The sequence below is a fragment of the Dicentrarchus labrax genome, unplaced genomic scaffold, assembly GCF_905237075.1.
Source record: "Dicentrarchus labrax unplaced genomic scaffold, dlabrax2021, whole genome shotgun sequence".
NCBI classification, from domain to species: Eukaryota; Metazoa; Chordata; class Actinopteri; family Moronidae; genus Dicentrarchus; species Dicentrarchus labrax.
The window spans coordinates 7419712-7446160 of record NW_026136715.1 but is presented as its reverse complement, the minus strand read 5'-3'; the positions used below and the strand labels follow the sequence as shown (position 1 = coordinate 7446160).

The following is a 26449-nucleotide window of genomic DNA, read 5'->3' as shown; positions in this document are numbered from 1 at the left end:
TATACTGGATCTGTCCTACCGTCACACCCTCCTCTTTACCTAGTAGGCCTTCGTCACTGCTGGCATTTTAACTTGTCAAAAGAGGAAAAACACAGGTGAAACTAATAATAACGAGAGCTCTGTTCCATTTATGTGTAACGCTGTGAGCCAGTGTGCACAACACGGTGCCCTGGAAGTGGAATTTGTCATTCAGCACCTGTGACTTTGCTGCTTTTCTACGTCAAAATGTCTGAGAAAAAAAGTCTGTTGATCGGCTTATAGACGGCTTATAGACATGGACGGATTATGAGACAATGGGACCCTGGCTGGACTCAGACGTGTAAAAGGGAACCCACCCCCTCCTATAGCAAGAGCAAGACACCTGAAGGAAACACAGCGTCTACAAACGACATGGCTGTGTAATTTGCAGTAGTTTGTTGTTTAATTTGCAGTTGTTTTCCATCTGCTTGTGGCCACTTTGTGTCTGTTTGGAGTTGGTGTGTGTCTCGTTGTAGTCATTTTTGCATCTTTGTGGTCCTTTTTCTTCTTTTTGTGGTTGTTAAGCTTCTCTGTGGGGTAGTTTTGCAGCTTTTTTGTCATTTTGCTTCTTTTTTGTGTGTTTTTATGGCAAGAAATGTCCAAACACAGGTTCCTGACCCCTGGGGCCCCTGGCTCCCATGCTCACGGACATAGAATTGTGGCTTTTTATCTTAATATTGTTGGGTATTATAACCATTTTGAGTATTAAAACATTTGAATATGTTTATATATACATTATATTTGTTTAATAGGTTAATTGTTAGTTAACTCAACATACTGATCATTGGTTTTATGTCGACTTTTCACCACATAGGAAAAGTAGCCTAATTGTTTGAAGTTTATTTATTTAAAATGGGACAGTGAACAATAATTAACATGAGAAGTCCATTATGTAAATGTGCCGTGCAGGCTAATTGTCATCTGGCAGGTGGATGTGAACATATAAAAGCACATTAACAGACAAATAATTGTGTAAATAAATGCTATTTTAATGTTTAGCTTAGTCTGATGTGTTTTTAATGTTTTACTATTTGATGTTGTTTTGCTGCTTTTATATTTTTATGTAAAGTGTCTTTGAGTATTTAGAAAAGCGCTTATAAATAAAATGTATTATTATTATTATTATTATAATAACCCTACAATGACCCTAGTGATATGTCATAACCATACAAACACAGAAACACTACTCCAGCGTGACAACAATGTTATTTATTTGTTACGTGTGTAATTTGTATTAACATAAGACGCTTGTATGTTTGGGTTAACATGTAGTTTCAAAATAATATATAATTTTAATGATAATACTATTAATAATAATAATAATAATAATAATAATAATAACGCCTCAATCGGTGCCGCCCCCCCCTCCCCTCCTCCTGGTGCCCACCCAGCCCGGCAACAGGCCGCCCCTGCCTCCTGCTTCCGCTCGCATTGTAGGGTGGTCGAGAGGAAGGTTACCGAAGAGCCAAAATGGGAGTAGAAATTGAGACCATAACTCCGGGCGATGGTGGGAATTAATCGGCTTTTGTTTTAACACCAAAACAAAAAACAAAAAAAAAAAAAACAAACCCCCTCTCTTTATTATTTCCTCCGCAGGGTACAAACATGGTGTTCGTTGTTATACATGCTTTCTCCATTTTCTCCCATTTTTCTTTCAGGACAGACATTCCCGAAGAAGGGGCAGCGCGTCGTGGTGCACTATGTCGGTGAGTGACAAACACCGGAGGCTGAATGTGAAACGTTTTCATTTCACGTATCCATGTTAACCGTTAGACGCGTGACCGAACCGTTGGAGGAGCCGTTGGAGGAGCCGTTGGAGGGGTTCAGCTTCAACAGCCGCTGCGTTAGCATAGCAGCTAGCGCCCAATACGCTGTTTAACAGATGGCGTGTTGTGTCCGTTCGGCTAACAGCGGCTAATGCGGTGTTTTTAACAACCGGAGCCCTCTTGTGTCGTGTTTTCAGTAGTTTAAATGTACTTTGTGTTGACGTTATTTCGTGGCTTTGTGTAAGTAGGGAGCAGGAGTGGAGCTAACGGTACCGTAGCTGCTGTCAGCCCACTAACTAACCGGGAGCTAACCGGGAGCTAACCGGCCCCCCGGGATGCTAACGCTAGCCAGCTAGCTCCTGGCACCGCTAGAAGGCTGCTTTGGCAAAGAGAAGTGGGACTTTTATGGGACTATATGACATCTTCATGTCACGATTATGACATGTAAATAATTGCGATACACCGTGGTGTCACGATAGTCACGTAAATAAACTCCACGGGTTTAAAAATGGCACTAAAAAACACACCGGAATCACCTTTATATGTTAATAAACATGTTTATTAGGGCTGCATATGGTACAAAAACATCATGTTGAGATTGAGGATTATGTGTGAATGAGCATTTTTGCATTACAAATTTAATTTTCACACACAAAAAAAGAAAGTATTAAAATCATGATGATGTGAAAGAATAAGATTTACTTCATTATAATGCTGTTTTCTCACATTTTTACCTTTTGATCAAAACATTACAGCTCTTGCTATTTGCATATTGCACTGTGATTTCAGTAATGTTTCTATTAACTGTGCAGCCCTAATATTAACTGCATCACAGATAGGAACCGCATTTCCCTGTGCTTTATTTGGGAATTTATACTATTTCTACACATCCTTTTTTTTTATTTTAGTGGGGGATGTAACAAGCAAACCGATCCTTCAGCCATGGTGATTTAGGATTTAGGCTTAGGGTTTTGGACTGACTGGAAAGATGGAGGCTGCCCCTTGTCCCCTTGTTCAGAATAAATCAGGAAATCAGACTGCTGGCAATCTCAAGTCAATCTGTGCAACAATATTCACCGTTATCAGGTGTTAAAACAGGCTTATAATGTAGTAACGTTGTGCTGCAGAGATTCACTGGTCTACAAATCTTGTTCCTCAGATATAAGATGTTTATTCACTACAGACCCCAACAAATCATCACAATTTGAATAGTTTTGTTCTGTGGAAATGTGTATCCTCATTAATGGGGAGTCATATAGCAGTCGTAGTATCTGTAATAATAATAATCGCTTATTGTGCCGATCGTACCGCGATACATTTATCTCAGTGTTTCTTTATCGCCATACACAATAATATTGTCTATCATCCCATCCCTAGTGGGACTCATCAACAACCCAAGCTGATCTCTTGGTTTTTATCAGGCACACTGGCAGATGGGAAAGTGTTTGACTCTTCGAGGTCCCGGGGGAAGCCGTTTAAATTCAAGATTGGACACCAGGAGGTTATTCGTGGTTGGGAAGAAGGAGTAGCCCAGGTGAGGAGCTTGTTGTTTACACTGAAAATGATAACTCTAATGAGCTTAACAGTCCGGGTTCCCCACGGATCCTGGAAAACCTGGAAATGTTTTGTTGGTTTTCACCTGGAAATTGATTAAATGACCAAATATAAAGCCAGCAGTGTCCTAGAAATGAATGCAGTTTGTGAGCGAGTGCTGTCCTGAAGAGAAGTCCTAAGTATACACGCCTAGACATTTGTTTAAATATGTTATCTGTTGCAGCGACTTAAATCTAAAGCGCAGTAATACAAGTACCTTTTTCCATTTTCTCCACAGATGAGTGTAGGTCAGCGGGCGAAGCTGATCTGCTCTCCAGACTTCGCCTATGGCAGCAAAGGGCACCCGGGGATCATCCCACCAAACGCCACTCTCACCTTCGATGTGGAGCTCATCAGCCTGGAAGCCTGAAACTTGTGCACTCACTTTGCTTAATTCCACTCAAATTATCAGGGTGAGACGTTTTATTTGTACCATATTCACGTGGTGGCCAGAGGGCGGCAGGAATATATGCTGATTTTAATTAAAACACATATTTGATATTTGCTCAGGAAAAAACCCCAAAGGAAAATATTTGACCTCAAAACATTACATTGTTGTGGCACTGTAGTAAAGCATTGAATAGAAATACCTCAAGGTGGGATTAGACATGTCTTTTTTCATTTAACTTAATCCTGTCACTTTGTCTAAAAAGTGTCAAATCATTAAATGAATTAACATTTTTAACACAGTATTTTTAGAATGAATCTTAATGTGTTAAATTTGACAGCATTTGACACCGAATTGGGGTGGCGAGGCCTCTTTTAGGGATGGCAGCTGCCGCCCCTCTAGATCTGCCCCTGGTACCGTCACCATGATTACGCGCATCATATACTGTGTAGAAGGGGTAATTATGTAACTTTAGTATCTCCGTGCAGTGATGAATGCCTTATCAGATCAAGCATAAAGCTCTTTTAATGTCTGCTCAGTTACAGAGACTATACATTTGGCCTTTGCAACTTCCCCACTGTTGTTTAGAGATTAAATGGTATGTGCATAACAAGCTTCCGCCTCCATATCCTGTAATCCCCTCTTGCTTCTCCTCCTTAATCACAACACTAAGAACCTTTTTTTTTTCTCTCTCTCGCTTGTCTCTGCAGGTTGACTCCTATCTTGGGAACATGGAGGAAAAATATTAACAGATGATTCCTGCTCTTGATCCCTGCATAGGACCTATGTCTATAGCTTCACTAGTTCACTCTCCTTTCCATTTAGATACAAATTGTGTTACGTCACTTGCTTTAAAAACTTTATCCTTCATACTATATTTTAGATTCCATACAGTAATAAGTCATAGGCCATCCCATCCCATGTATTTTGTCATATTCTGCTATGTATTTTTATGGTGATGTTTTTTTTTTTATTTGACTTAAAATTTACAAAAATGTGTCTGCCATCAGGACCAGGTTTTAGAGTGTCATGAATATTTAATCAGTCTCATTCTTGTGGCTCTGTGGCCTTTACACTAAAATTGTATTGCGGGTAATGAATTGTCTTGAATAAAAATAAGAATAAATTGTTGTTTGACACAATGATATTTCTATGAATTACCTTTGTGATACTTGTTATTGGGTTAAATTAGAAGAAAAGTCTGGAACACATTGTAACCAGGGATTCATGAATCAAGCACATTATTGCCATGAACAGCCTACAGGTCTCTGCAGATGTAGGATTTTCTTTTTTTCTATTCTGCAGCGTCAATTCTTAATTTATAAAAACAACTTGCTGAAATATTCACAACTTGACATCATTAGTCTTGTTGATTGCTTGTCAAACATTTTGGGATTTTTTATTTTTTTTTGCCAAAAAAAAAGAAAAGGAAAGTGTTATTTGGTGTCTGGTAAAAGATTTCTAAACGTGCATGTTAAGTTCCCCCACAAAGATTTGTAGGCACATCTTGGGGTTTGTGATTATCTTTATTTGAAGGAGTTGTGTGTAACAAGCTGTGGATGTTGTAAAAGATCTGTTCCTTACTCTATACACATTAAAAGAGTAATTTTAACACAAACTGCTATTTTCCTTCCATGTGGGTGATTGTATCTCACTGTTTAACCTCAGTATTCCTCTATAATAGACCTTAATTCTCACTGATTTACAGCGCACTATAATAATAAAGGAAGAACAGATGGAAGTATATTTTATTTTCCAAGAAGAGAGGAAACATTCAGGGTATTTTTGCAATATTCTTTAGTTTCTTGTGCAGTTACTGTACAGTTACTATTTCATTGCTTTTGCATGAACAGGACAGGCTGATGGAAGGTGTACTTTCACATATCTCCAGAGTCCAGGTTATGCAATAAGATGTACAGAGAGGTGGATGAGTGACAAATCGATCAATTCTGAACATGAAAGGAATGTAGTTGCCAACAAATTAAAAATAAAATAGAAGTTCAAACAAAACTGCTCCAACCACAGATAAATTACGGTTTATTTCCATTGAACTTTGAATTTGCACTAACAGCTATTCTTCTGCCTTAAGCTGAATAATTGATTAAACAACTAGTGAAACCTTATTGTAAAGATACCTGAAAGCTAAAACATTGCTTTTTTAATTTATTTTTTTGCATAATAAGGCTAAAATTGGTAGCCATACGTACTGTACATCATTGTTTGTAGTTACAATTGAGCCATTTAAGTCGACACACAAAAGTGCCACTTGTGAGATGAGTATTCACACTTATGATACACACTGTACATCATTATTATAAACTGCAATACAGTGCTATGAAAGCGACCAACACTGACGCAAAGAATAACTTCTCAAGTGTTAATCTTTACTCGCAGCTGTGCAAAGATCTTCTTTGTTTCATGTAAAATTAGAAAATATATCACTGTATCAAAATCTCTTCACAAATTCAGTAAACAAAACTGCTCATCCAAGTCTTTCATTCATTCAGCTGTGTGGATCACAAGCTACTGTATGTCAAATCTTGTAGAGATCTCGTATAATCTGTTTAGAAATGTCCAGATGGTGCACATTTCAGGACTGGGGCAGTTGAAGTCAGGTGCATATTAATGCCCCGACTCACACACCCACCTCCAGGCTTTATTTTTAGATCCAAACTGCTATAAAGGCTGTCTGCGTTATGTAAATTCAGGACATAAACTGCTGATTTTTTCTGTATTTCAAGGTCATTAAAACATTGTAATTGATTTTAGTGGGATAATTAGTGTGGATGTTGAGAGCAAATGTCCCAACAAGATCAAAGAAATGGAGTCTGTACAGTTTTAAACTCCCATGTTTTGTTTATTGGCAAAAGATCAGTGATCTGTCTGTTCTGCACCTGAGTAGATTCGATGCACATGCTCTACTTTTCAGAAGGTAAACGTCGCAACAGCTTTTAAACCATATTCAATATTTTCATGGGTGGAAATGACTGGAGTATAAAAATGAATCCCTTCCACTCACTGTGCTCTGTAAATCTGAACTAATCAAGTAAGTGCTGACTGTAATTTATTTTTCTGATTTTGTGGGACGTTGCTGAGGTCGCAGACATTTTATGACTCTCCCATTCCTTATTAGCAATTTCTTAAACAAGTTATGATGAAAATAGAGGAGCATTCAACTTCAGACAATATCTCTTCTTTTTATAAAATAAACTGCATTTCTTTGCCCAGAAGATGGCTCATCTAAATCCAGGTAGGGGCTTTTTTTTAATTCAAGCAAGGGAACCCAATCAAACTGTGGGCTACATGCAAATTCCAAGAAGAGAAAATCACTTAAACTGCAGGCATAAGCCGTAAGTATATTTGAGTAATGAAAGTATTTAATAATGTACAACTAATCCTTTGTTCTATAAGGCAAGGCATGACCACAAAATCACAAGGGCATTACGTAAAATCTAAAAATCTTTTAAGAGGAGATGTCCAACGCATGGCAAAGACCGAAATATAATGACGTAAAGTTAGCGTTTGCTGTGGTTGTGCCCGCAGAGGTTGGGAGTTGTGTTCTTGACGTCAGAGGGAGAAGAAAGTCTCAGATTGGTGTTGTTCCATTCATGCTGGCAGGCCTGCGTCCCCTTCCCGCACCCCGGCGTCGAAGTGAGTGGAGGGCCACGGCACAGCAACCTCTCAGCAGGGACCCGATATGATACACCGGCATTACTTCCCGTTGCGTCCCTCTACACAACCATGCCATGGTTGGGACCACCGGCATGGCCAAAGCCAACAGATCTACAAGGAAGTAGCGGCTCCAGTGGCAGAGCTGAGGGGAATACCCGTCTTCATTTGTGCCTTCAGGTTCATCCACATCGTCCTCTTCTATGTCCAATACTGTAGCTTCCTGCCTCACTGGAAGCGGAGCTGTAGGGTGGGGCTGGCAGGTGTGCGGCTCTGCTGGCGTCTCTGTAACCTCCTCTGGTTTGTCGGGCGGTAGCATGTCTAAACTGTATGAATGCTCGGGAGGGGACACTTGTGGTAAAGACGATGGAAACAGATGTGGTTCTGAGGGTGTGATGTCTGCTGTGGCTAAAGAAATGACACTCAGCTCTTCGGCAACGCTTTCCTCACACAGCCAGGTCATGGTCGGGCTGCATGCCTGGGAGCGAACCTGTGGCTTCTTTTCTGCTGCAGGCGTAGGAGTAGGGATAGGATCAGAAGCAGGGACAGTTGCCGCAGTTACCGGGGCCTCCTCCTGAGGTAAGTGCAGGAACAAGTGATGATGGGGGAGGTAGGTGTGGCCACTGCATGTGCAGCTGCTACTGAGAGTGTGGCAGGAGTGTGAGATTGGCAACACTGCCCCCCCGGTGCACAGCCTTTCATAGGTGGAAGAGCGCGGCACAGTTGGGGGGCCTCGGATGTGGCCCTGTGGTGGCAGCTGCTCTGAAAGGAGGGCCGCCTCCAGAAGCAGGTGGGTTTGTCCTGCTGGGCGAGACACTCTGCCTGATTCGGGTGCGTTCGGGCTGCGCTCCAGCTGCAGAGCCTCACTGCTCAGTCGGGTGTGGGTGGTGTTGCGGCTCAAAGTGCTGGCAGGGGAACAGCCACAGGAGCGAGACTTCCCCCCTGGCCGAGCTCCCTGCAACCCAGAGTATGGCTTGTGATCATGGGGGTCTTCACGGACAGTCAGGTTGGACCTCACTGTCTCAACCACTTCCTGAAGGTGCTGGATCTCTTTGCGGGCCTCTTTCAGGGCTAACTGGGCCTCCACACGGTGACATTCCTCCTCTATCCAGTCTTCCTGCATCCTGTACAGTTGGGTCCTCAACTCATCTATTTCACAGTCTCTAAAAAAGTATAAAAAAAATAAGTAATTAGCAGATTTACTCATTCTTTTACAGAATCAAAACAAGTTCAGCAAAAAGGCCACAGAAAAAGACCCTGGAGACCACCAAGCACCACAATACTTGAAATAAATAATATAATTTACTAGTTACCACAAAGGTTGGCATAACAACCAGCAAAACACTGGAGCTAAAGGTAAAAAGACTCACCTGTGTTGTAGTCTTTCCACATTGTCCCTCAGTCTGGCTCGCAGGTGACGTATACACACCTCCTTCTGTTGCAGAGGTGTGAGGTACTGCTCCGGGGTCGGAGGCCTGATCCCATGGTTGTCACTGCAAGCTGTGTGCTTTGCCTGACGCCTGAATCAACACACAGATATTAAAAGGTCATTTACATAATGTGCTTTGCCTAATCACACGAGAAAAAAAAGAAACCAGGTGGTGGATTGTACAAAGCCTGAGTCCGTACATAACAAATTAACCTTGTGCGAATGAAACTGCTGCTGGAATTGGCCCTGGAAGCAGTGAACAAAGCGGCTGTATACAAAAATAGTTTTCAAAACAGCTGAAATTAATTAAATATTTCACGTAATTAAAAACTCATTGAGAACAACTATGCAATCCCATGCAATCCAATCTAACAGCCCTGCAAGAAATCCTAAGTGAAGCTTACAGTGGTCAGTTTCTGACATTGTGTCAGTGATTTTTTGATTCAACTCCATAGTTATTTTAGAGGCTGGAACTTGTGGTGTAGTTTAATTATATTACATTATACAGAAATGGGTTAATTATATTGTCCATCACAGGGCCAACACAGTTCAGTCAATTACATTCACATCCACTGTAACAGCCTTCAGTCCATCTGACTTCACTGTCTTTAGATTACAGCGTCTTTACAAGCAGGGACCTGATTAGAGGCAGGTCTCCTTTACTGGCCTGGTGTGGCGACACGTTTTGACAAGTAAACGCAAGTCTCAATTAGACGCCGGCTTTGGATTTTATAGAAACTGTTTGAACGTATAAATCACCCTGAAATCCCACTGGGTCGTCCACTTGAACGAGTTCAAGGCTGCTTAGATCGCCTACACCAATATAAATGTTTAAACATTTGTCAGTGTGGACCTCTGACACATTCAGTTCATTTTACAGGAACCACAAGCACCAAAGTATCAAATTATTAATTCGTAATTGATAAGTTATTCAATGTTGTATGTTTACTTTTGTGCAAAAGTAATTAAAGGCCTGTTCCAGATAGAAGCAGGTTGAGTTCAGTGATTGAAGCAAATAAATGCCCGGGCTATTAATTGAAGTTTTACAGTATGTGAAGGAGTCTTGAGAGCATGAAAACTCAACAGAGAAAGATGTGGGATAGCTTCTCTGAACAATGAGCCCCTTATGTCACCCTGGTTTTAAGAACAGTCACATATTAAAATATTGTACAAACAGAAGTTTATGATTAATATCTCACCTGGGTGTACTAGGATACGTCCGGGCTGTGGGGCTGCCCTCTACGGCCTTAACCCGACCCGGGTAGGTGTGGGTGCTAGATGTATCGCTGTGGGAATATCGCCCACTGCCGCCACCAGTGCCCACTGAGCGCCTTGAAGGGAGAGATCAACATTACACTCATTTACAACACGGCCACAGTAGCAAATATTTGTTTGCCTTCATTCTGAAAGGTGTGAGAAGGCCGCAAACAGTACCTGCGCTGACCTGAGGAGGGCTTTCGACTCGGGGTGAGAGACATTGATGTGCAAGAGACCTCCAACCTCTCCACTGCTGCCTCTAGACAGGGACGCTAGGATCCCTCACAACTGGACTGCAATACCGTTACATAAACACATTAGAGGCAAAACCAACAAATCCTATCTCAATATAATAGAAATATCCCAAAACAACTGAAGGAAAATCCCAGCGTAAAGCATAAATGGTTTTACTCCAACATACAGGTCATGATGTGCTTCTTGACTGGAAGTCAGTGACAGTAGTCTAACCGTAACTCCGATATAAAAAATAGTCTAGGCCGGCAGCAAATAAAGCCTCCTTTCTATGCTGACACAAAGGGGACACAGTGAGTTCACAGTGAGTGCAGCTGTCTCTCTCTCTGAGCTGTGTCCTCTCCGTCTGCAGAGCTGCAGATAAACATGATAAACCTTCGCATTAACTAAAGGGCAGAAATAATGAAAATCCGGCATTTGGTGTCTGGCAGTTAAAATGGTCTGTGCGGTTAATTTCCTGCCTACAGTAAATTAAGAATTTGAATCATCACCGTTATTAGGGCAGGGGTGGATTCATGTATGATTCAGGCTCATTGTGTCCTGTAATGGAGTCATAACATTAGAGGTCCCTACATCTTGTGCTGCTCCGTAAAAGCAGCGCTGTAGCCAGGATTTTAGAAATACTGAAGTCAGACATCTAATTATTTGGATCTTCTGTTTTAATTTATCCAATAAATTGTTCAGTTATAGTGTCTGTACTTGTTCATGAAGGAAGAAAATTGTGGAAAATTAGTCCTTTACAGCTGGGTATTGAATCTTAATATATTCTGACTCTTGGCTGAAGTGCATCTGTAAGGTCGAGTATCGAAAAGAAGTATTAAAAGTTGGTATTGAATATTTGGTCAGAGTTTTAGGCTTATTCACATATTATTTGATTATTATCTCAATTTTATGTAACTTTAGACTACATTTTATGTATCTTTTTATCTTATTAAACTGATACATGGAGCAGTTTGATATTTTTGAGAGTAGAAACATGTTTATATTCCCCAAAGTTTGGTGTCCTATACAGGCACTGACAGGGACACTGAGGGTCAGTCAGGGTTGGGGCTGCTGAAAGTCAGTTTATATCATGACGTCATACTAAATGCTAAATGACATGACATTCATTGTTTCTGCATCACATATTTCATAGTTATTAACAACATTTTACACACATTTTATAACTTTTTTGGAGATAAAACACATTAAAAACACAGCAAAACCTCTCAGTTTGACCATTTGTATGAACTAATGGGTTTTCGTTATACCAGATTTTAGTGGGTGCTGCAGTCCCCCTTACTATGGACAGCCAACCCTATTCCTTAATTTTGTTGCCCAGTCATATTTAAGTGTTTTAATTATACAATGTAAACTAGATTAGATTAGATTAACACCCTGAAACTCAAAGAACAAACACATATGTTATGACCTCAGTTACCTTAATGGGAGCTTAAAAGTCAAATTATTTATGTTTTCTCTGTATTAGGTAGATCTGGCACCACCCCAGTTACGGAAAAGCTCACTTCTATCACACAGGGAGAAAGAATAAAAAGCTGAGGACAAAATGTTCCTTTAAAAGTCCCTGGCTTCATGCAGCTCTGTAGGGAACCTGCTGATCTAGGCCTCAAACATACCTGCTGCAGGATAAACCTTCAGTGGCTGCACACACAACAGACTTACTCTACTGATACTGCACATCAGCCTAAACCAAAACAGACAGCATATTAACGTTGTCCTATATTTAAATTCTAGGACGAGGAGACGGGAAATCTCACCTCCCCTCTCTTCATCATCTTCTGACTGCGCAACAAGTGGCGAGTACGTTATTGGTGAGAAATACGCAATCATCTTACGTAAGTGTGAGTATCAGTGTTTACTGTGGAGGCGAGCATCATACAGTGGGTGGGTGAAACTGTACTTAAAGCAGCATTTAGACTTCAAATGGAAAACAGATAGCTGAATGTTCTCCGGATTCATCATCATATCAGAAAGATGCGGGGATGTTGCGCTTCGTCCTTGGGTAACCATTATAAGCGTTTTCACATGTGTCGCCTACAATAAAGCAGTGTTAGATAAGGATGCAGGTCTGCTGGGATGATTAAAGAAAAAGAAAAAGCATTTAAAAGAAGTCTCATCATTTGGTTAGCCAGCTGACAAGAGAAGGGAGTCTTTAAACAGGACATCTAACACCCCAGTAGATACTTTCCATAAAGGAAACCGCAGCTGATAAAAAAAAAAAAAACAGCTGACTAATAACATCTAGTCCCAGCTGTGTCCTACATACAGGGATATTATACCCGGTGTCTGGATCCCTAAAACAAAACCTTTCTAGTGGCCATACACACACACAGCCCGCCCCACATCAACAGTCATATATAAAAACACACTACCATCTCGGCAGGTGGAAGTTGAGCATCGTAGAAGAGCCTCGGTTCCCGCCAGACTTGATGGTCGCTGAACAGTCTCCGGTGGCAACAGGAAGAAAAGATGCTGCTGATGCTGATGCTGATGAGGGTCCATCCTGCAGCCATGAAGCCCGGAGATGAAATGAGGCGACTGCGTCTGCTGCATCGGTGCTTCTTAAAGTGACAGTAGGGGATAACGATGCTTCATCTGGCGGCACCTTAAATGCACATTGGCGTTTATTGACGGCGGCTGGGACAATACTGTCTGATGGTACTTTAGAAACCCTGATTCAGTGCAGCACTGACAGGAAGCAGGAGGATGAGAGCCCCAAGCTGGACTGGTACACCGTGTTCAACCCCTCAGATGATGAATGAATGTGCAGAGGACCATTTAGTGACTAATGCAAACCAAAAGTTACAAGTTTTGTTCCTTTGAAATAGGTATAAATTAAAACCGTATACAAGCTGCATGTATTTATTTTAATACAATCCACAAATCACACAAGCCATAAAAAGATATTTACAATTTCAGTTGAACACATTTAAAATGGCTTAAACACTTAAATTATAGACTTTGTACATAATAAACTCCAAGAACATGTAGTAAATAGGAATGTCACTGAATTCCTATGCCTTTTAATGGTTTGTATTAGTCTCTTACTATACGAACCTGTGATAAAAAGAAAGATATTTAGCTTTCCCCTGAATGTGTGAGCATAAAACGGACGACATACACAAGTTGTGGGCTAATAAATAACTGTGTGAGTCTATTAACACTGTACAATTTAAACACCAGTCACACCATTTGTTGCTCATCCAGCTCAGTGCTGTAGATCTATCTAGACCACAAGAATGACAGGTGGATATATGACTGTAGTGTCATTTCCGAACACATCTGTAATATCAAATAAATATATGCAGAACAATGTTAAAGAGATGTACCTGTAGTGTAAAGCAACTATTTTCAACATTTGTTTACATTGAAATGTTAATTTTTCTCTCAGATAAAACCCAACAGGGGGTTTGAGTGACATTTGGTGCCTAACAGCTCTTACACAGAGTGAGTGTTCTGTGTATTCTGTGTTTAAAATGAACAAAAGAGGAACTGGTTTAAAATACTAACTGAACATGCAGGAAATTTCAGTCCCGAAAACACCTCAAGAAAAACTGCTTAGTATCAGAAGTTGCCGATATAAATAGTCTTTCATTGATACCGTTCCAATTCCTCACAAAGGAAAAGGGCCAAGAACAAGCACAAGGAGTATGTACAAGCTTTGAGACACACACACACACACACAAACATACTAATGTGGTGTGACATATAAACAAAGGTTTTCCTAGTGAAGTAAACAGGAAACTGATGTAGTAACACAAACATGTGCTACTTGTGCATGAGGCAGATCCAGCAGAACCAGGACTGCAACTCTTTCACGAACATGTAACCCGAAGCTTTAATTCACTGAAACGATTTTCTGTTGTACTACTCATAGAAGTTGGGTCCAGGTGTGACAGTGATGTCCTCATAGGGTGTGCTCTGGTGCAGGTGAAGGGCTTTTTGTTTGATCAGGACCAGGAGACAGAAGAAAGTGGTTGCAGCCTGCCAGCGATTGCCTCCTTCACACAGTGCCTCCAGGCTGAACGTGGTGTTACCGTTTCTCTGAACAAACACAAACACACACAAGAATTTAATTTCCCCAACATCCTCCCTAATCCGACCTTGACCTTCTCATCTTTAAATCCTTGTCCGCTGTGACTATAGATTTTTATCTGTCATACAGTGAGAGCATGGAAACAGCATTCAAGGCTCCCCCACTCTTTTAAATTAATCTTTTCTCCTTTTTGTTGACAATACAGGACAGCTCTTGCTCACAAACGCTCATATAATTTACGGGTAGGCCTAGTGGAAGGTTCAAGATGATGTGTCAGCATTTAGGGGACCCTCCGCGTTAGCTCACTTTCGTAGTCGAATTTATTTGATTTTACAGAAAAGTGGAAGTGTTTGTTTGCACATAGTTAACATCACTGTTTTTATGTTTTTTATGTTTTATTTATCAGCCACAACAGCAAATGTAAATTTGATCATTGCCTGTATTTAGATATGATCGTCTACAGTATTTCCAAAGGGCTTCTCTTTGAATTCTGCTCACAGCTCCTAATAAAATAGACTCGACACCGAAAAGATCTTTGCAAGTCTGTTCCGCTTCGTATCTGGTAAACCTGCTGTGAATTGTCCCGGAGTTTATCCTACCAGTAGTTAAGTTTCAAGCAAAATATGGACCTACGTTTATGTAGGTGATCTAAGTGAAGGGCTCAAACCCAATCAAACATTTAAAGACAACATAGATTATTTTCTGGATATTTGGTCATTTTAATTAATTTCCAGGTGTGTCAATAACTTATGAATGGTTACACTCCTGTGTCCTGAATATGCAAGCTTTACAAATATATATAGTTGATATATGCAAGACAGGGGCAGTTGGTGTTACTGTGACTACCTGAACATTTATTTTTAGGTACTTACTTTTTTTAGAGAGTTCAGCAGCTTCTGTGCACGCCTGGATGCCTGGACACCCCTCTCCTCAAAGTCCTGGCTGTCCAGCATAGACTGCAGGTTAGAAAGGGATTTCAGTCAGTGATGCTGGGCAAATCTCCAAGTCAGCATGGGAAATTAACACCCGCCATCTGGTAAACGCTGATTGTCTTGTCTAGCTTGTCTATCGTAACAGCCATTTTTGCAGATAACCATCAATTATTAGTTCACTTTCATTCCAAAGATAAGGCAAGTGAAATGTGGAGTCAAACAGAGTTTAATTCCCTGCCCTGTTTCTATTCGTAACGGTCTCCGTGTGTGTGTGTGTGTGTGTGTGTGTGTGTTGACAAGCACCTGAGTGTGAAGGGAAGTTGACTGAGTCTGCTCCACATGAGATGGATGGACAAACATGGAGTCTTCTGATGGAAGTTCTGGATGAGTGAACCCTGACCTGTTTTCATCCTGACAGACATACAGCACAGATTATAAACTAGAAAAGATAAAAAGAAAGTAAAGAGAATTACATCTTGTTCAATGTACATACCTTCTCTTCACCTGACATGCTGATGCTTACTTACTTGTGCGAGCTCTGAGTAATTCTCACGTTGACTGTCATTCGTGTGATCAAAGACCGTCAGCTCAGTGTGGTGTGTTTTTTCAGTATCTATAGATGAATCTGCGACACTGACGTCTGTGGTGAGGGCACTTATGTTCCTCTGAGCTATATGAGACATATTATTGTACAGAGGAAGAGCAGAGAAGAGCAGATAACGCCAGTGAGTCATTAAAAAGTGAGATTATTGTTCTCTTGCTGCTTGAATATGCAAGTTCCTACCTTTTTGTCCATCCTCGCGCATCTCCTCAACCTCGCCACACACACTGTAATATTTCACCTTGAAAACAGCCTTGATAAAGAGCTGCAAAGGTAAAATGGGATTTAAGAGTAATTTTGCTTTAATGTTCACTATTTACAGATTCACTGTCTTTAAGAAAAAGAGATGTGTTCATCTTTTTACCTCCTTTATTTGTGGCGTTAGTACAGTGGAACATGGCTGTGAAAAGAGTTTGTCTGCACCTCCGTTCTCTTTCCACTGCATGAGCTGCAGGGTTGGGGGGGCCATGTCCAAGGGGACGACTAGATCTGAATAGTCCGAGAGCTGGTCTCGGATTGATTCATTGGTCAGCTCTTTAGTCTGGTCCACAACCAACTTGCGTTTCCTCTTCCCCTTCTTCCTCTCCGAGTTTGCTAAAAAGAAACAGTAGAAGGTCAGAAGACTACTTACTGTTTGTGTGACAGGGAATGGACACCAGATCAACTGTTTAAGACTGTAGTGAAGTGCTCAGAACATCTCAATAAAATGTTTGCATACTATAAATCACATTTGTGAGTGTAAGGAACACAGTTTGAGAGTTTGGTTGTGCCTACGTGTGATGGCCACAGGTTCAAGGGCAAAGGCCTTCTCCTCATTAGCAAGCAGGGTGGTCTCATTCTGTGTGGGGGTCTCCACCTCCATCCTCTCAGCATCTGGAACGCATATGTAGTCTGAATTAACAAAACATGACAACTTTATCCACTGGTGCTGTTGTACCATCAAACAAAAGCATAATCTACACAAACAACCAGAGTTCAAAAGACAAAATATGGTCACAGCATTAATAATGTACTGTAAAATATTCATCATGATGAATCAGCACCTTTTTGACAATTGGGTGCAGAGATCTCTGGAGCATGTTGAGGCTCTTCTGGGATGAAGTCGGTGGACTGATCACTGGAGATCGTCAGAAAGTCTACAGAGTAATTAAAAGAATCAGTCTTACTTTTAACAGAATAAAACACCATTGACATAATAAGGGCAAAGATGTACAGTAGATGAATGAGTGCAGGGAGAATCCTTTTCTTATTTGATTATCATTTATTGGTTATCAAGAACTACTGAATGATTTGTATTCTGTGTCCCATTTGAGAGTCTGGAACTTTTAAAGACATTAACACCAAAAACCTACACTGAGAAAACACCCCTGGTTTCTATTTCTAACACTTCCATAAATCTGTCTCAAAATTATATAAAAATGAAGTTTGACATAGTACGTGCCAAGTTCAGTAAAAGGTAAAAGCAGACTATCAACAGCAGTAAAGAAAGTCAAAAACACACGGATTACTGTGTTCAGTGCATGATGTTTGTTAGGCTAAAATCTGGCAAAAACGTATCCTGATCAATTCACAATCACTACCGAGTAGATCGAACCCTTTATCCTCATCCCCAAAAGTGTCTCCATGTTGAGCCAGGCTCTGGAAGCTCATATCCAGTAGTCCAGTTTGGTGGCTCTGGGACTCATCTCCTACACATCAGATCACACAAAAGGAGGGAATAATTGTAAAGTCAGTATGAGATGTTCGCTGTGCGCAGAAGAACATGCTAAAACCTAAGTTCATCCTAATGAAGAAACATGTCAGCCGATGAGATAATTTGGCTAATTTATGTGCTTTTGGAGCACAATGGGGGTCTGTGGCACAGAAGAATAATCTATATCAGGCTTTGGCTCCACAGAAAATACTTTCAAGTAATATTGTTGGCTTTCATGTTTTCATGGGATTTGTTAATTAATATTTGTTAAAATATAAAATATCACCGGATTTATCTTTAAGTCAAATTACAGGAGTACGGCAGGAATAAATGAATGATAACTATACCAAAAGGCTCTACAATAACTAAAATATAATTCGATAATGATGCTCTGGCTCATCCCAAATGATAACGTACTCGTTCTTACCAAAATATGCCGAGTTCAGAAAGCCATTTCCAAAATCCTCTTTCAGAGTGATTTCCTCTGATCGACTCTGGTTCAGTGAAAAGTGGTCCACAACATCTATGTTACTGGTGTCCCAGTATGACGCGAACATAGTGAAGACACAGACAGAATATTTATTCATTATACATAAAGGGTAACTTTGGCATTTGACAACCTGTACCTTATTTTCCCATGTTTTTGTGTCAAAGTGACTAGTGGGAACATCAAGTCTTGAATTTGGTCCAGTATTAAATGAGAGCGTGGAGCCTGCAGCAAAATGGGTTACAAAGTAATCATTGTGGGTCATTGTGCACCGTCAAAATACGGCCATTAATAGTTCTTGGACGGCATTATTACGCTTTCCACAGTTGTCTTCCTGCAATAAGTCCCGTCACAAACTTGGTTCGACACACAGCAAATCAAGTGAAACGTTTAATTTCTCTGTAGGGTCGTGTTGTCAGACACTTCTGATAAAAACAAGCACTTCCTCAAAACTGGACCAAATTCGACTTGTTGTCCGCATTAGTCACTTTGACAGAAAACATGGGAAAATAAAGGCCAGGTTGAAAATATCAAAGTCACCCTTTAAAGAAACGATGGGTGATCCGAATGTACATGAAAGGGTTAGCCTTCTATCTAAATTATAATTTATAACCTCAGTAAAGTTTGTAATGCAAGTATGAAACCTCATTCTTTTCTGTGTCTTAGAGTATCTTGAAAAGTGCTCTGTACCTTGGGTCTGGCAGCTGGACATCAAAGGCAGTGAAATCTTCGACCAAGGTAATTGCTTTTTGCGCGGCCTCGAGCTCCTCCACAGGCATATCCGTCTGACCTGGTGTGTTGAGAAAGAGAAACAGGGCAAATAATACAAAATACGTACTGCATTTAGAAAGAGGTAAAAAGGTATGAACAGCACCCAGCTATCTAACTGAACAGATATTTCTTTGGAGAAGAGATAGAAAAGAGAAATAAATAAATTACAGGTAGTGTGTGGTCACTTTCAAGGGTTCTATCAAAGAGACATCTGAATTTATAGATGAATTCTTCATCATACACATCAGTCAGCTGAGCTTATATAATAATAAATGAATTCAGAGAACCTCCTAGTTGGGTGTGTGGTATAAGATTATTTTTTTGCTGTAGATGTGTGCCTTCACTCTGTCTCTGTCCTACTGGACTGTTTTGTCTCAGATATTGTACAAAGCACAAATCATAAATGCATGCATAACTTTCTTTCGCCAAAATAAGTTGGTAAAGTAATTATGTCTATGTCACCCTCTGGTGGTTGTCTTCTTTAAGGAAAGTATTTACACTCAGTTGCCAGTTTATTAAATATATCTGGCTAAAACTGTTGCAGTCTAACACAAAAGTTCTGCAATAAATCCTACATTTATGAAGGCTGAAAGTTCAGTTTTTGTTTTCGAAAAATATTGATTCAACTTTATAAATGCTATTTCTATTTTATTATGTTCTACTGGCAAGGGTTTCTGTTGTTTTGTCGACCCTATATATGTGTATGTAGGCTAAATAAAATACACCTCTTTCTAAAATGCAATACAGTTCAACAACACCACAGACTACGTAACATTAAATCCATAATGCATTGCTTAGGATGCATTAGTTTTAGATATACGCAAGAAACTGGCAACAGAGTGCATATTAATTTGAGCACAATGTATTCTGGATTACAGTGACTCCATTTCTCATCCTTTCATCCCACCACTTGCATTTACATTGTGGAGGAAAGGCAAGTTTCTGCAGTGTTAAATTGCAGGCAGGGTTTGGGCCTAATGTACTCAAGAAGAGCTTTCACATTTACCAAACAACAAAAAAAAAAAAGCAGCCACTCTGGTTAAAATTACAAATCACGTACAAATGTTTTCCTTTTACCTACAAATGCATCCAGATGGTTACAGCTGTCTTTACCTACCCCTTTTTCTTCAAATATAATAAACATTTCAGCCAGTCCAATGTAACACCACAGCTCTGTCCACCCCTTGTGGGGCTTTTATTTGTCACTACAATTTAAATAATTACGCACGACGCTGTCAAAACAAACAGGATTGTGTTACCTTACCTGGTCTGAATGCCATTTTAATTTTAACCAGGGCATCACTGCAGTCTGCAAGGAGATACTTTGCTTTTCTGGAGTAGATCCTGACCACACCAATGAGCAGATGACCAGAAGTCCTCAAACCAATTTTCATCTATAAAAGGTTGAGAGGTTGCAGCTTTCATACTTCTTTTAAGTTATTAGAAAAAAAAAAACTGGGGGGTTTTGAAGATGCATTTTCTTTTTCTGCTTTTATTTTTACCTTTGGGGACATGATGTCACTGATGGTTGTTTCCAAATTGCATTCAAACACATGAGCCTTCGTGAGTTTCCTTTCCCAGTGCGCTGCTAACCAGATTTTAGCCAGAGGCCCCCGCTTGGACGTGAACAGTTGCGTGTAAAACATCATGTTGGAGGATCACCGAAGCTACCTGCGACACACACACACAACAATTACTGTTTAAAACATCTTCAATGTGTCTTCTAAATCCGGTACTTGCTGGTTAAATGTCTAAATAGCTGTAGAACAAAAAGTTTTGAGCTTGAACTGTCTAAGTTAGCGGCGAGGTAACTTGATTGGCTAAGTTACGCTACATTGCGACGGCAGGGTAGTTTTCCCACACAGCTAAACATCATGGTATGTGTTTAAAATACAGTTCACGATTCAGGTAGAAACATAACATTTCTAATTTAATTAACTGTACAGTATTTACCGAGCTGGCCGGGACCCTCAGCTGAACAAGCTAGCTTAACTTCGAAAGTGCCGCGGTTTGACATTTGGAGCGTGCACATCACCGCGAGGAGTAACCAAGCAACGACTTCCGCCCCAAAAAAATAAATAACTGGCGGTTGCTAGGGACGGTTGGCAACCGGTAAACACCAGTGTAACACCAGCAGTAAATATTTAAATACATAACGTTAAATAAATGTGTATCTCAACGGGAAGAAGAGGTGCTGAAACAGAAATACAGAGGTTAGTAAACCAACTGCCATCTTATTTAATGCTTACTAGTGTTTTTTTTTCTACCTATGTGGTTGTCTCACTCTGTAATCTGGGGCCTAGTATTGATTATTCTGTCATTAAATAATGATCCTTACTGCCTGAAGTCAAGCAGCAACAGTTAAGTGACATTGTGCAAACACTACTGGTACCCATTTTTGTTAAATATGCTATAGTAGTCTTAACATGCCGCTGTTTATAACAGTAGGTTTATCCTTTGCTTGTTGTTCTGCTTTAAAATGAGAGTATACCCACTTCTCCAGACACCGCTGATTAACACTAAAAGTCTCTGTTGAGACACCAAATGAAAGAGACCATCAAGGCTCTCTTATTTCTTACAGGCTTTTCTTAAATTTGGAGATTGCTGCAGAATAACATGCTTTTCCCCCCTAAAGTGTCTGACTGTAACTCTTAAGCCGGTGCCGATAAGAGTAGCTGCTGAGGTATTACCCACAAGCTTACATGAACGGTGTCCTAAGCTCTAAGACCTTTTTGAAGGTCTATAGTTAAAGTGATTATGTCTAATTTCTCAAAGTCTGACAGCTCTTACACTTTGTCAGATCCACAAAGGAATAGTTTAAATTCACACTCATGCAGGTGAAACTTACTAATGTTCACCTAAAGCAGTCAATAACGAATATATGTAATGTAAGTAGTAAGCCGAGGTATTGTTTATGCAATAAATAGAGATGTACATGGGACTGGGCTGAGAGTGCAGGAGTAATCATATTTTGGGTTGTCACTTAAAGGTCCTGTACACCCATGCAAGTGTTTTTAATTATCCTGGCTGTTTAGACCTCAGATGAAACAACTGAATTAATCTATAACTATTTTGATAATTAATTGATTGTTTTAGTACTTCTTCCAGCAAAAATGCCACACATTTGCTGTTTCCACCTCCTCCATTGCAAGGATTTTGTGCTTTTTTATATCATATGTTATTAAAACTGAATATCTTTGGACTACAGGTGAGACAAAGTCAATTGCCATTTGAAATTATAATGGTTATTTTAACAGACAGTCAATTAACTGAGAAAATTACTGGCAGATTAATTGATAATGAAAACAATCAGTAGTTGCAGCCCTGATTTCTTGTGTGAGGTGTCCCAATCCAACACATTATCACAATGGATTTTGGGGCCACAATTGTAGATTTATATTTTCAATACAAAAAGATACCTTAGGGATAAATACCAGTAGGCTATCTAGTAGTTTGGCTGATAGATTCCTCATGTTTTTGCCATTTATATGCACTAGAGGGCGTCAGGGCATAAGCACATTGTCACTTACTGAGATAGTGATCAAGTGCATTGGATACAGCAAGGCCACCTAAACACACTCATCAACAGGAGGAAGAAACAGGCAAAGTTTCCCCACTTATCGCACAGTCAGATATAGAAGAAGCTCCATGGTGGTGACATGGTTAACACACACCATTAAACTCAATATAAAATGCCTGTAAAAAGCTGCTTTCGTAAAAAGTTATATATGTTTAATGTTTAAACATTGTGTTTCTACTGTGTGACAATGTTTGATGCTGAGTTTGTCGTTCAGTATTTCTGAGCTGCAGCTAACAGATAATTTAATTACCATTGTTTTTTATATTTTCTTTATATGTCAGCAGAAATGTAACATACTGTATCAAAATAGACTTTGCTTTCTTGTCGGTTTTTGACTCAGCGTCAGATAACTTATTCGGTTTTGCACAATAATTTATCTCTACGGTTATTGTAAATAAGTTTGTATGTAAACCGCTGAGACTATACATACAATCAATCTGTGAGCTGGAAAATAATAATCTGAAAGTTTCATGTACATGCAAAGTTGGGAGCTTAAACTGAAATTGTTTTGTAATCTGACATACTGGTAAAAAAAAAAGTAAATTTAATCACATGGTGGCCAGATCTAAACATTTAATCATAGTGGCAAAAGTGAAAATATTTAGTTAGGCCTCAGTTGTTTATTAGACTTAGACTTCTCTTTATTGATCCCTTTGGGATGACTCCCGCAAGGAAATTGGATTTTCAGCAGCTTGTATAGAAAATAGAAGAGGTATAAAAAATACAGTATAAGTTAAACAATAACTCTTAGCTAAATATAGAAAGTAGAGATAAGAATAGAAGTAAAATAAAATTCAGGGAAAATAAAATCAAATAAGATAAATGTAGAGAACTGTATATGGCATTGTGTTATTATACAACTTAAATTATTGCACTTAAGTGGTGGATTAAGTTATTGCACAAAAAAAAGAAGAAGAAGAAGAGTGTCCAGGTATGTATGAGTAGATTATTAATTGCACAGTGAGTGGCTACCACTCCTTCCCTTCTGTCCTCTTTACCCTATTTCCTCCTCCCCCCGAGTGAGGAGTTGTAGAGTATGATGGCAAGAGGGACAAAGGAGTTCTTGAGTCGGTTGGTCCTACACTTGGGAAGGAGCAGCCTTTCACTGAACAGGCTCCTCTGGTTGCTGATGACGGTGTGCAGGGGGTGGCTGGCATTGTCAATAATGTCCAGCAGTTTGTCCTCCTCTCTGCCACCGTCACCAGTGAGTCCAGCTTCATGCCGACCACAGGGCCAGCCCGCCTGGTCAGTTTATCCAGTCTGGAGGTGTCCTTCTTGGATATGCTGCCCCCCCCCAGCACACCACAGTGTAGAAGAGGATGCTGGTAACCACAGACTGGTAAAACATCCACAGCAGTTTGTTGCAGATGTTGAAAGACCGCAGTCTCCTAAGGAAGTACAACCTGCTTTGTGTCTTCCCGTACATGTGGCTGGTGTGTGTTGTCCAGTCCAGTTTATTATCCAGCCACAGCCCGAGGTATTTGTATGATTGCACAGCCTCCACAGGACTGGTAGCGGTCTTGGTCTGGACCTCTCAAAGTCAATGACCAGCTCCTTCGTCTTAGAGGTGTTGAGCTGTAGGCAGTTAGTGTGACACCAGAGAGCAAAGTCCCCCACCAGACTCCGATACTCCTCCTCTCTGTCCCCCCTGATACACCCAACTACACAGCCAGCGACACAGCCACACAGCCAACGATGGCTGTGTCGCTGGGTGTATCGGAGTCTGGTGGGGCTCTCTGGTGTCACACTAACTGCCTACAGCTCAACACCTCTAAGACGAAGGAGCTGGTCATTGACTTTGGGAGGTCCAGACCAAGACCGCGACCAGTCCTGCTAGAGGGAGCTGAGGTGGAGGCTGTGCAATCATACAAATACCTCGAGCTGTGGCTGGATAATAAACTGGACTGGACAAAACACACCAGCCACCTGTACGGGAAGACACAAAGCAGGTTTATTAAGAACTGGGAAATATTATATTATTACTTATTGGTATGCAATGCTAGAATATAATGTATTTATAGAAATGGTACACAACCAGACTGTTAATATGAATTTAATGTTTTTAGTAGGTTTGCATTTTTTGCATATTAATGGTACACTTATTAGTTTACAAAATATTGTTAGAATATTATTGTAGGGTTGCAACTAAATATTATGTTTTTTACTGATTAACTGGCAGATTAGTTTCTCAATGGATTCATTGTTTAGTCAAAAAAATAATGAGAAATACTTCTACTTTCCTAAAGCCCAAGGTGGTATCTTCAAATTCCTTTTTTAATCTGACCAAAACTTCTAAAACCCAAATATATTGAGAAACTGAGTCTAAGAAATGTTTGACAAAAGAATTATTTAAAGTTATTTAAATGTATTCATCGATTATCAAAATAGTTTCTGACTATTCTTCTGTCAGTAGACTGATTGATTAATTGTTTAATTGTTTCAGCTCTACCTTAATGGAAGGTCATGCAGCATATAAAACCACTGTTATGGCAGCGGTTGAAGAGATTGGTAGTTAATTTTGATTATTTATTTCAGTGCACTTTCATAACCAGCTACATTTCGATTAATACAGGAGGGTGTAGGCCTGAACGGGGACCTGAACCTGTCAGACATGACTGTGGACAACTCAGTGGAGGTAGGGTGAAGAAAATTAAACACAGAGAAGCTCTTTTAATCTGTGTCTTCTTTCTCTTTTTCCTTCTTTATCTTTCTTTGTCTCACACGCACGTAACTTGAAAAGAAAATTTGTCCTCAAGTCACCACTGAGGAAGCTATCTCAGGCCAAGAATTAAACATGCCAAAATAAATTTGTGTTTTGCGTTAACCGGGTGCCTGGGGTAGTGCTGCTGCACAAGAACAGCTGGTATGGCAAGTCATGGTCTGGATTTCAAGAGGGAGAGACAGAGTTTTAGAGACAGAGTATGAGGGAAACTGAGGAGAAGAGAATTGGTGCGTGAGAATGGGACTGTTGAGAGGATAATCAGATGAGAATAAAGATGCGCGGTGCAATGTTTTGTACCTTACACCGCCACAGTTATTATCTTTGAAGTGATTCCTAATTAAAGCTTATGTTACAGCTTTTGAAATCTGTGTTGGGTAAACTCTCCCTCCATCCGGCGATGGCAAAACAGCGTATTGGGTAATATTTATAATCCTGTTAACTATAAAGTTTCCATCTGTCTCTAGAAAAAAAATAAAAATCTCATACATAAGAGTCACAGTAATCTGAAACTAAGCGAGGTAAATTATTGTTTGAGATTTAGTTTAAGGCTTTTGAAAAACATCCAACTACTGTATGTGCGTCCGTATAGCATTAATCCGACAGTTTCTTCAGTTATGTGCCATATTAGTTATTTTTCTTTAATTCTGCCTCTGACTACATCTCAGTGCTTGCCTATATTGGTTCCGAGTGAAAAGCTTATCCTCCAGACTTTTTTTTTACACTGGAGGAAAATAAATTACTTTGCATCTAAGTCAAAAACTTCATGCTTATTCGCTTGGCTCCCTGCTGGCATGTGGGCTTTAATTTTATTCTAGTTCAGTTCAGCTCTGATGGAAGTGGATCACTTCAACAGATACGCTGTATAGATATACACATTTCTCTTTTGTATTTTCTAAGATTGAAAGTCCAGTGTGCTTTCTTATACGTGCTTTTTGGATGCACATGTGTATTATCTTCAAAGGTTTGGAAAACCCCCCAGCTGTAGCTTTGCTGTCATCATGATTTTGGTCAGCGTGCTAAAAAAAATACTCCTCTGCAAAAGGCTGTCTCAGCGGCAAACAAAGATACAATAAGCTGCACTAAATTGGAAGCATTACAGTCCATTAAATGAATCCCTAAGAGAGTGCCTTCCTAGGTCAAGCTTGTCCAGTCTATTTAAACATCTCATTAATTGTCTGGATATTTTTCTTGTAGTGAATCACAGTGTTAAAATAACAGATAAATAATTAGATGGGCGGATAGATTTTTTTTTTAC

The 26449-nt window shown here is 40.0% G+C and overlaps 4 protein-coding genes across 10 annotated transcripts in view; 2 read left to right on the top strand and 2 right to left on the bottom strand.

Annotated features, from left to right (window-relative positions):
• Positions 1–1387: 1387 nt before the first annotated feature.
• On the top strand, positions 1388–5383 carry LOC127377443 (peptidyl-prolyl cis-trans isomerase FKBP1A). The gene is made up of 5 exons (XM_051425317.1): positions 1388–1525; positions 1677–1724; positions 3206–3318; positions 3616–3790; positions 4476–5383. The coding sequence occupies exons 1-4, from the start codon at positions 1489–1491 to the stop codon at positions 3745–3747; spliced, it is 330 nt and encodes a 109-aa protein (XP_051281277.1). The 5' UTR covers positions 1388–1488; the 3' UTR covers positions 3748–3790; positions 4476–5383.
• A 114-nt stretch (positions 5384–5497) lies between these two features.
• Positions 5498–13088, bottom strand: LOC127377442 (syntaphilin). Of its 2 annotated transcripts, none has more exons than XM_051425315.1 (5): positions 12745–13088; positions 10298–10413; positions 10063–10194; positions 8805–8954; positions 5498–8597 (listed from the first exon to the last, which is right to left on the bottom strand). In XM_051425315.1, the coding sequence occupies exons 2-5, from the start codon at positions 10339–10341 to the stop codon at positions 7352–7354; spliced, it is 1572 nt and encodes a 523-aa protein (XP_051281275.1). In that variant the 5' UTR covers positions 10342–10413; positions 12745–13088; the 3' UTR covers positions 5498–7351. The 2 variants fall into 2 exon arrangements, with proteins under 2 accessions (XP_051281275.1, XP_051281276.1); XM_051425316.1 differs by lacking the exon at positions 12745–13088 and adding an exon at positions 12130–12738.
• Positions 13089–13220: 132 nt separating this feature from the next.
• rad21l1 (RAD21 cohesin complex component like 1) lies at positions 13221–20912 on the bottom strand. The gene is made up of 14 exons (XM_051425057.1): positions 20846–20912; positions 20395–20563; positions 20157–20286; positions 18812–18911; positions 18062–18165; positions 17522–17629; positions 16985–17077; positions 16716–16814; positions 16306–16535; positions 16125–16206; positions 15868–16010; positions 15644–15751; positions 15281–15364; positions 13221–14416 (listed from the first exon to the last, which is right to left on the bottom strand). The coding sequence occupies exons 2-14, from the start codon at positions 20539–20541 to the stop codon at positions 14240–14242; spliced, it is 1605 nt and encodes a 534-aa protein (XP_051281017.1). The 5' UTR covers positions 20542–20563; positions 20846–20912; the 3' UTR covers positions 13221–14239.
• A 93-nt stretch (positions 20913–21005) lies between these two features.
• Positions 21006–26449, top strand: part of samd10a (sterile alpha motif domain containing 10a) — a 48741-nt gene continuing 43297 nt past the window's right edge. For 2 of the 6 annotated variants that reach the window (XM_051425279.1, XM_051425281.1), the window contains exons 1-2: positions 21012–21105; positions 25045–25107. Coding sequence is in view for 2 of the 6 variants with exons in the window: in XM_051425275.1 (XP_051281235.1) it covers positions 24936–25107 (172 nt within the window). In the remaining 4 variants the exon portion in view is untranslated. Of the gene's footprint in view, positions 21106–24395; positions 25108–26449 lie in introns of those variants that run through there. The other 4 variants (XM_051425280.1, XM_051425275.1, XM_051425276.1 and 1 more) reach the window with 4 other exon arrangements.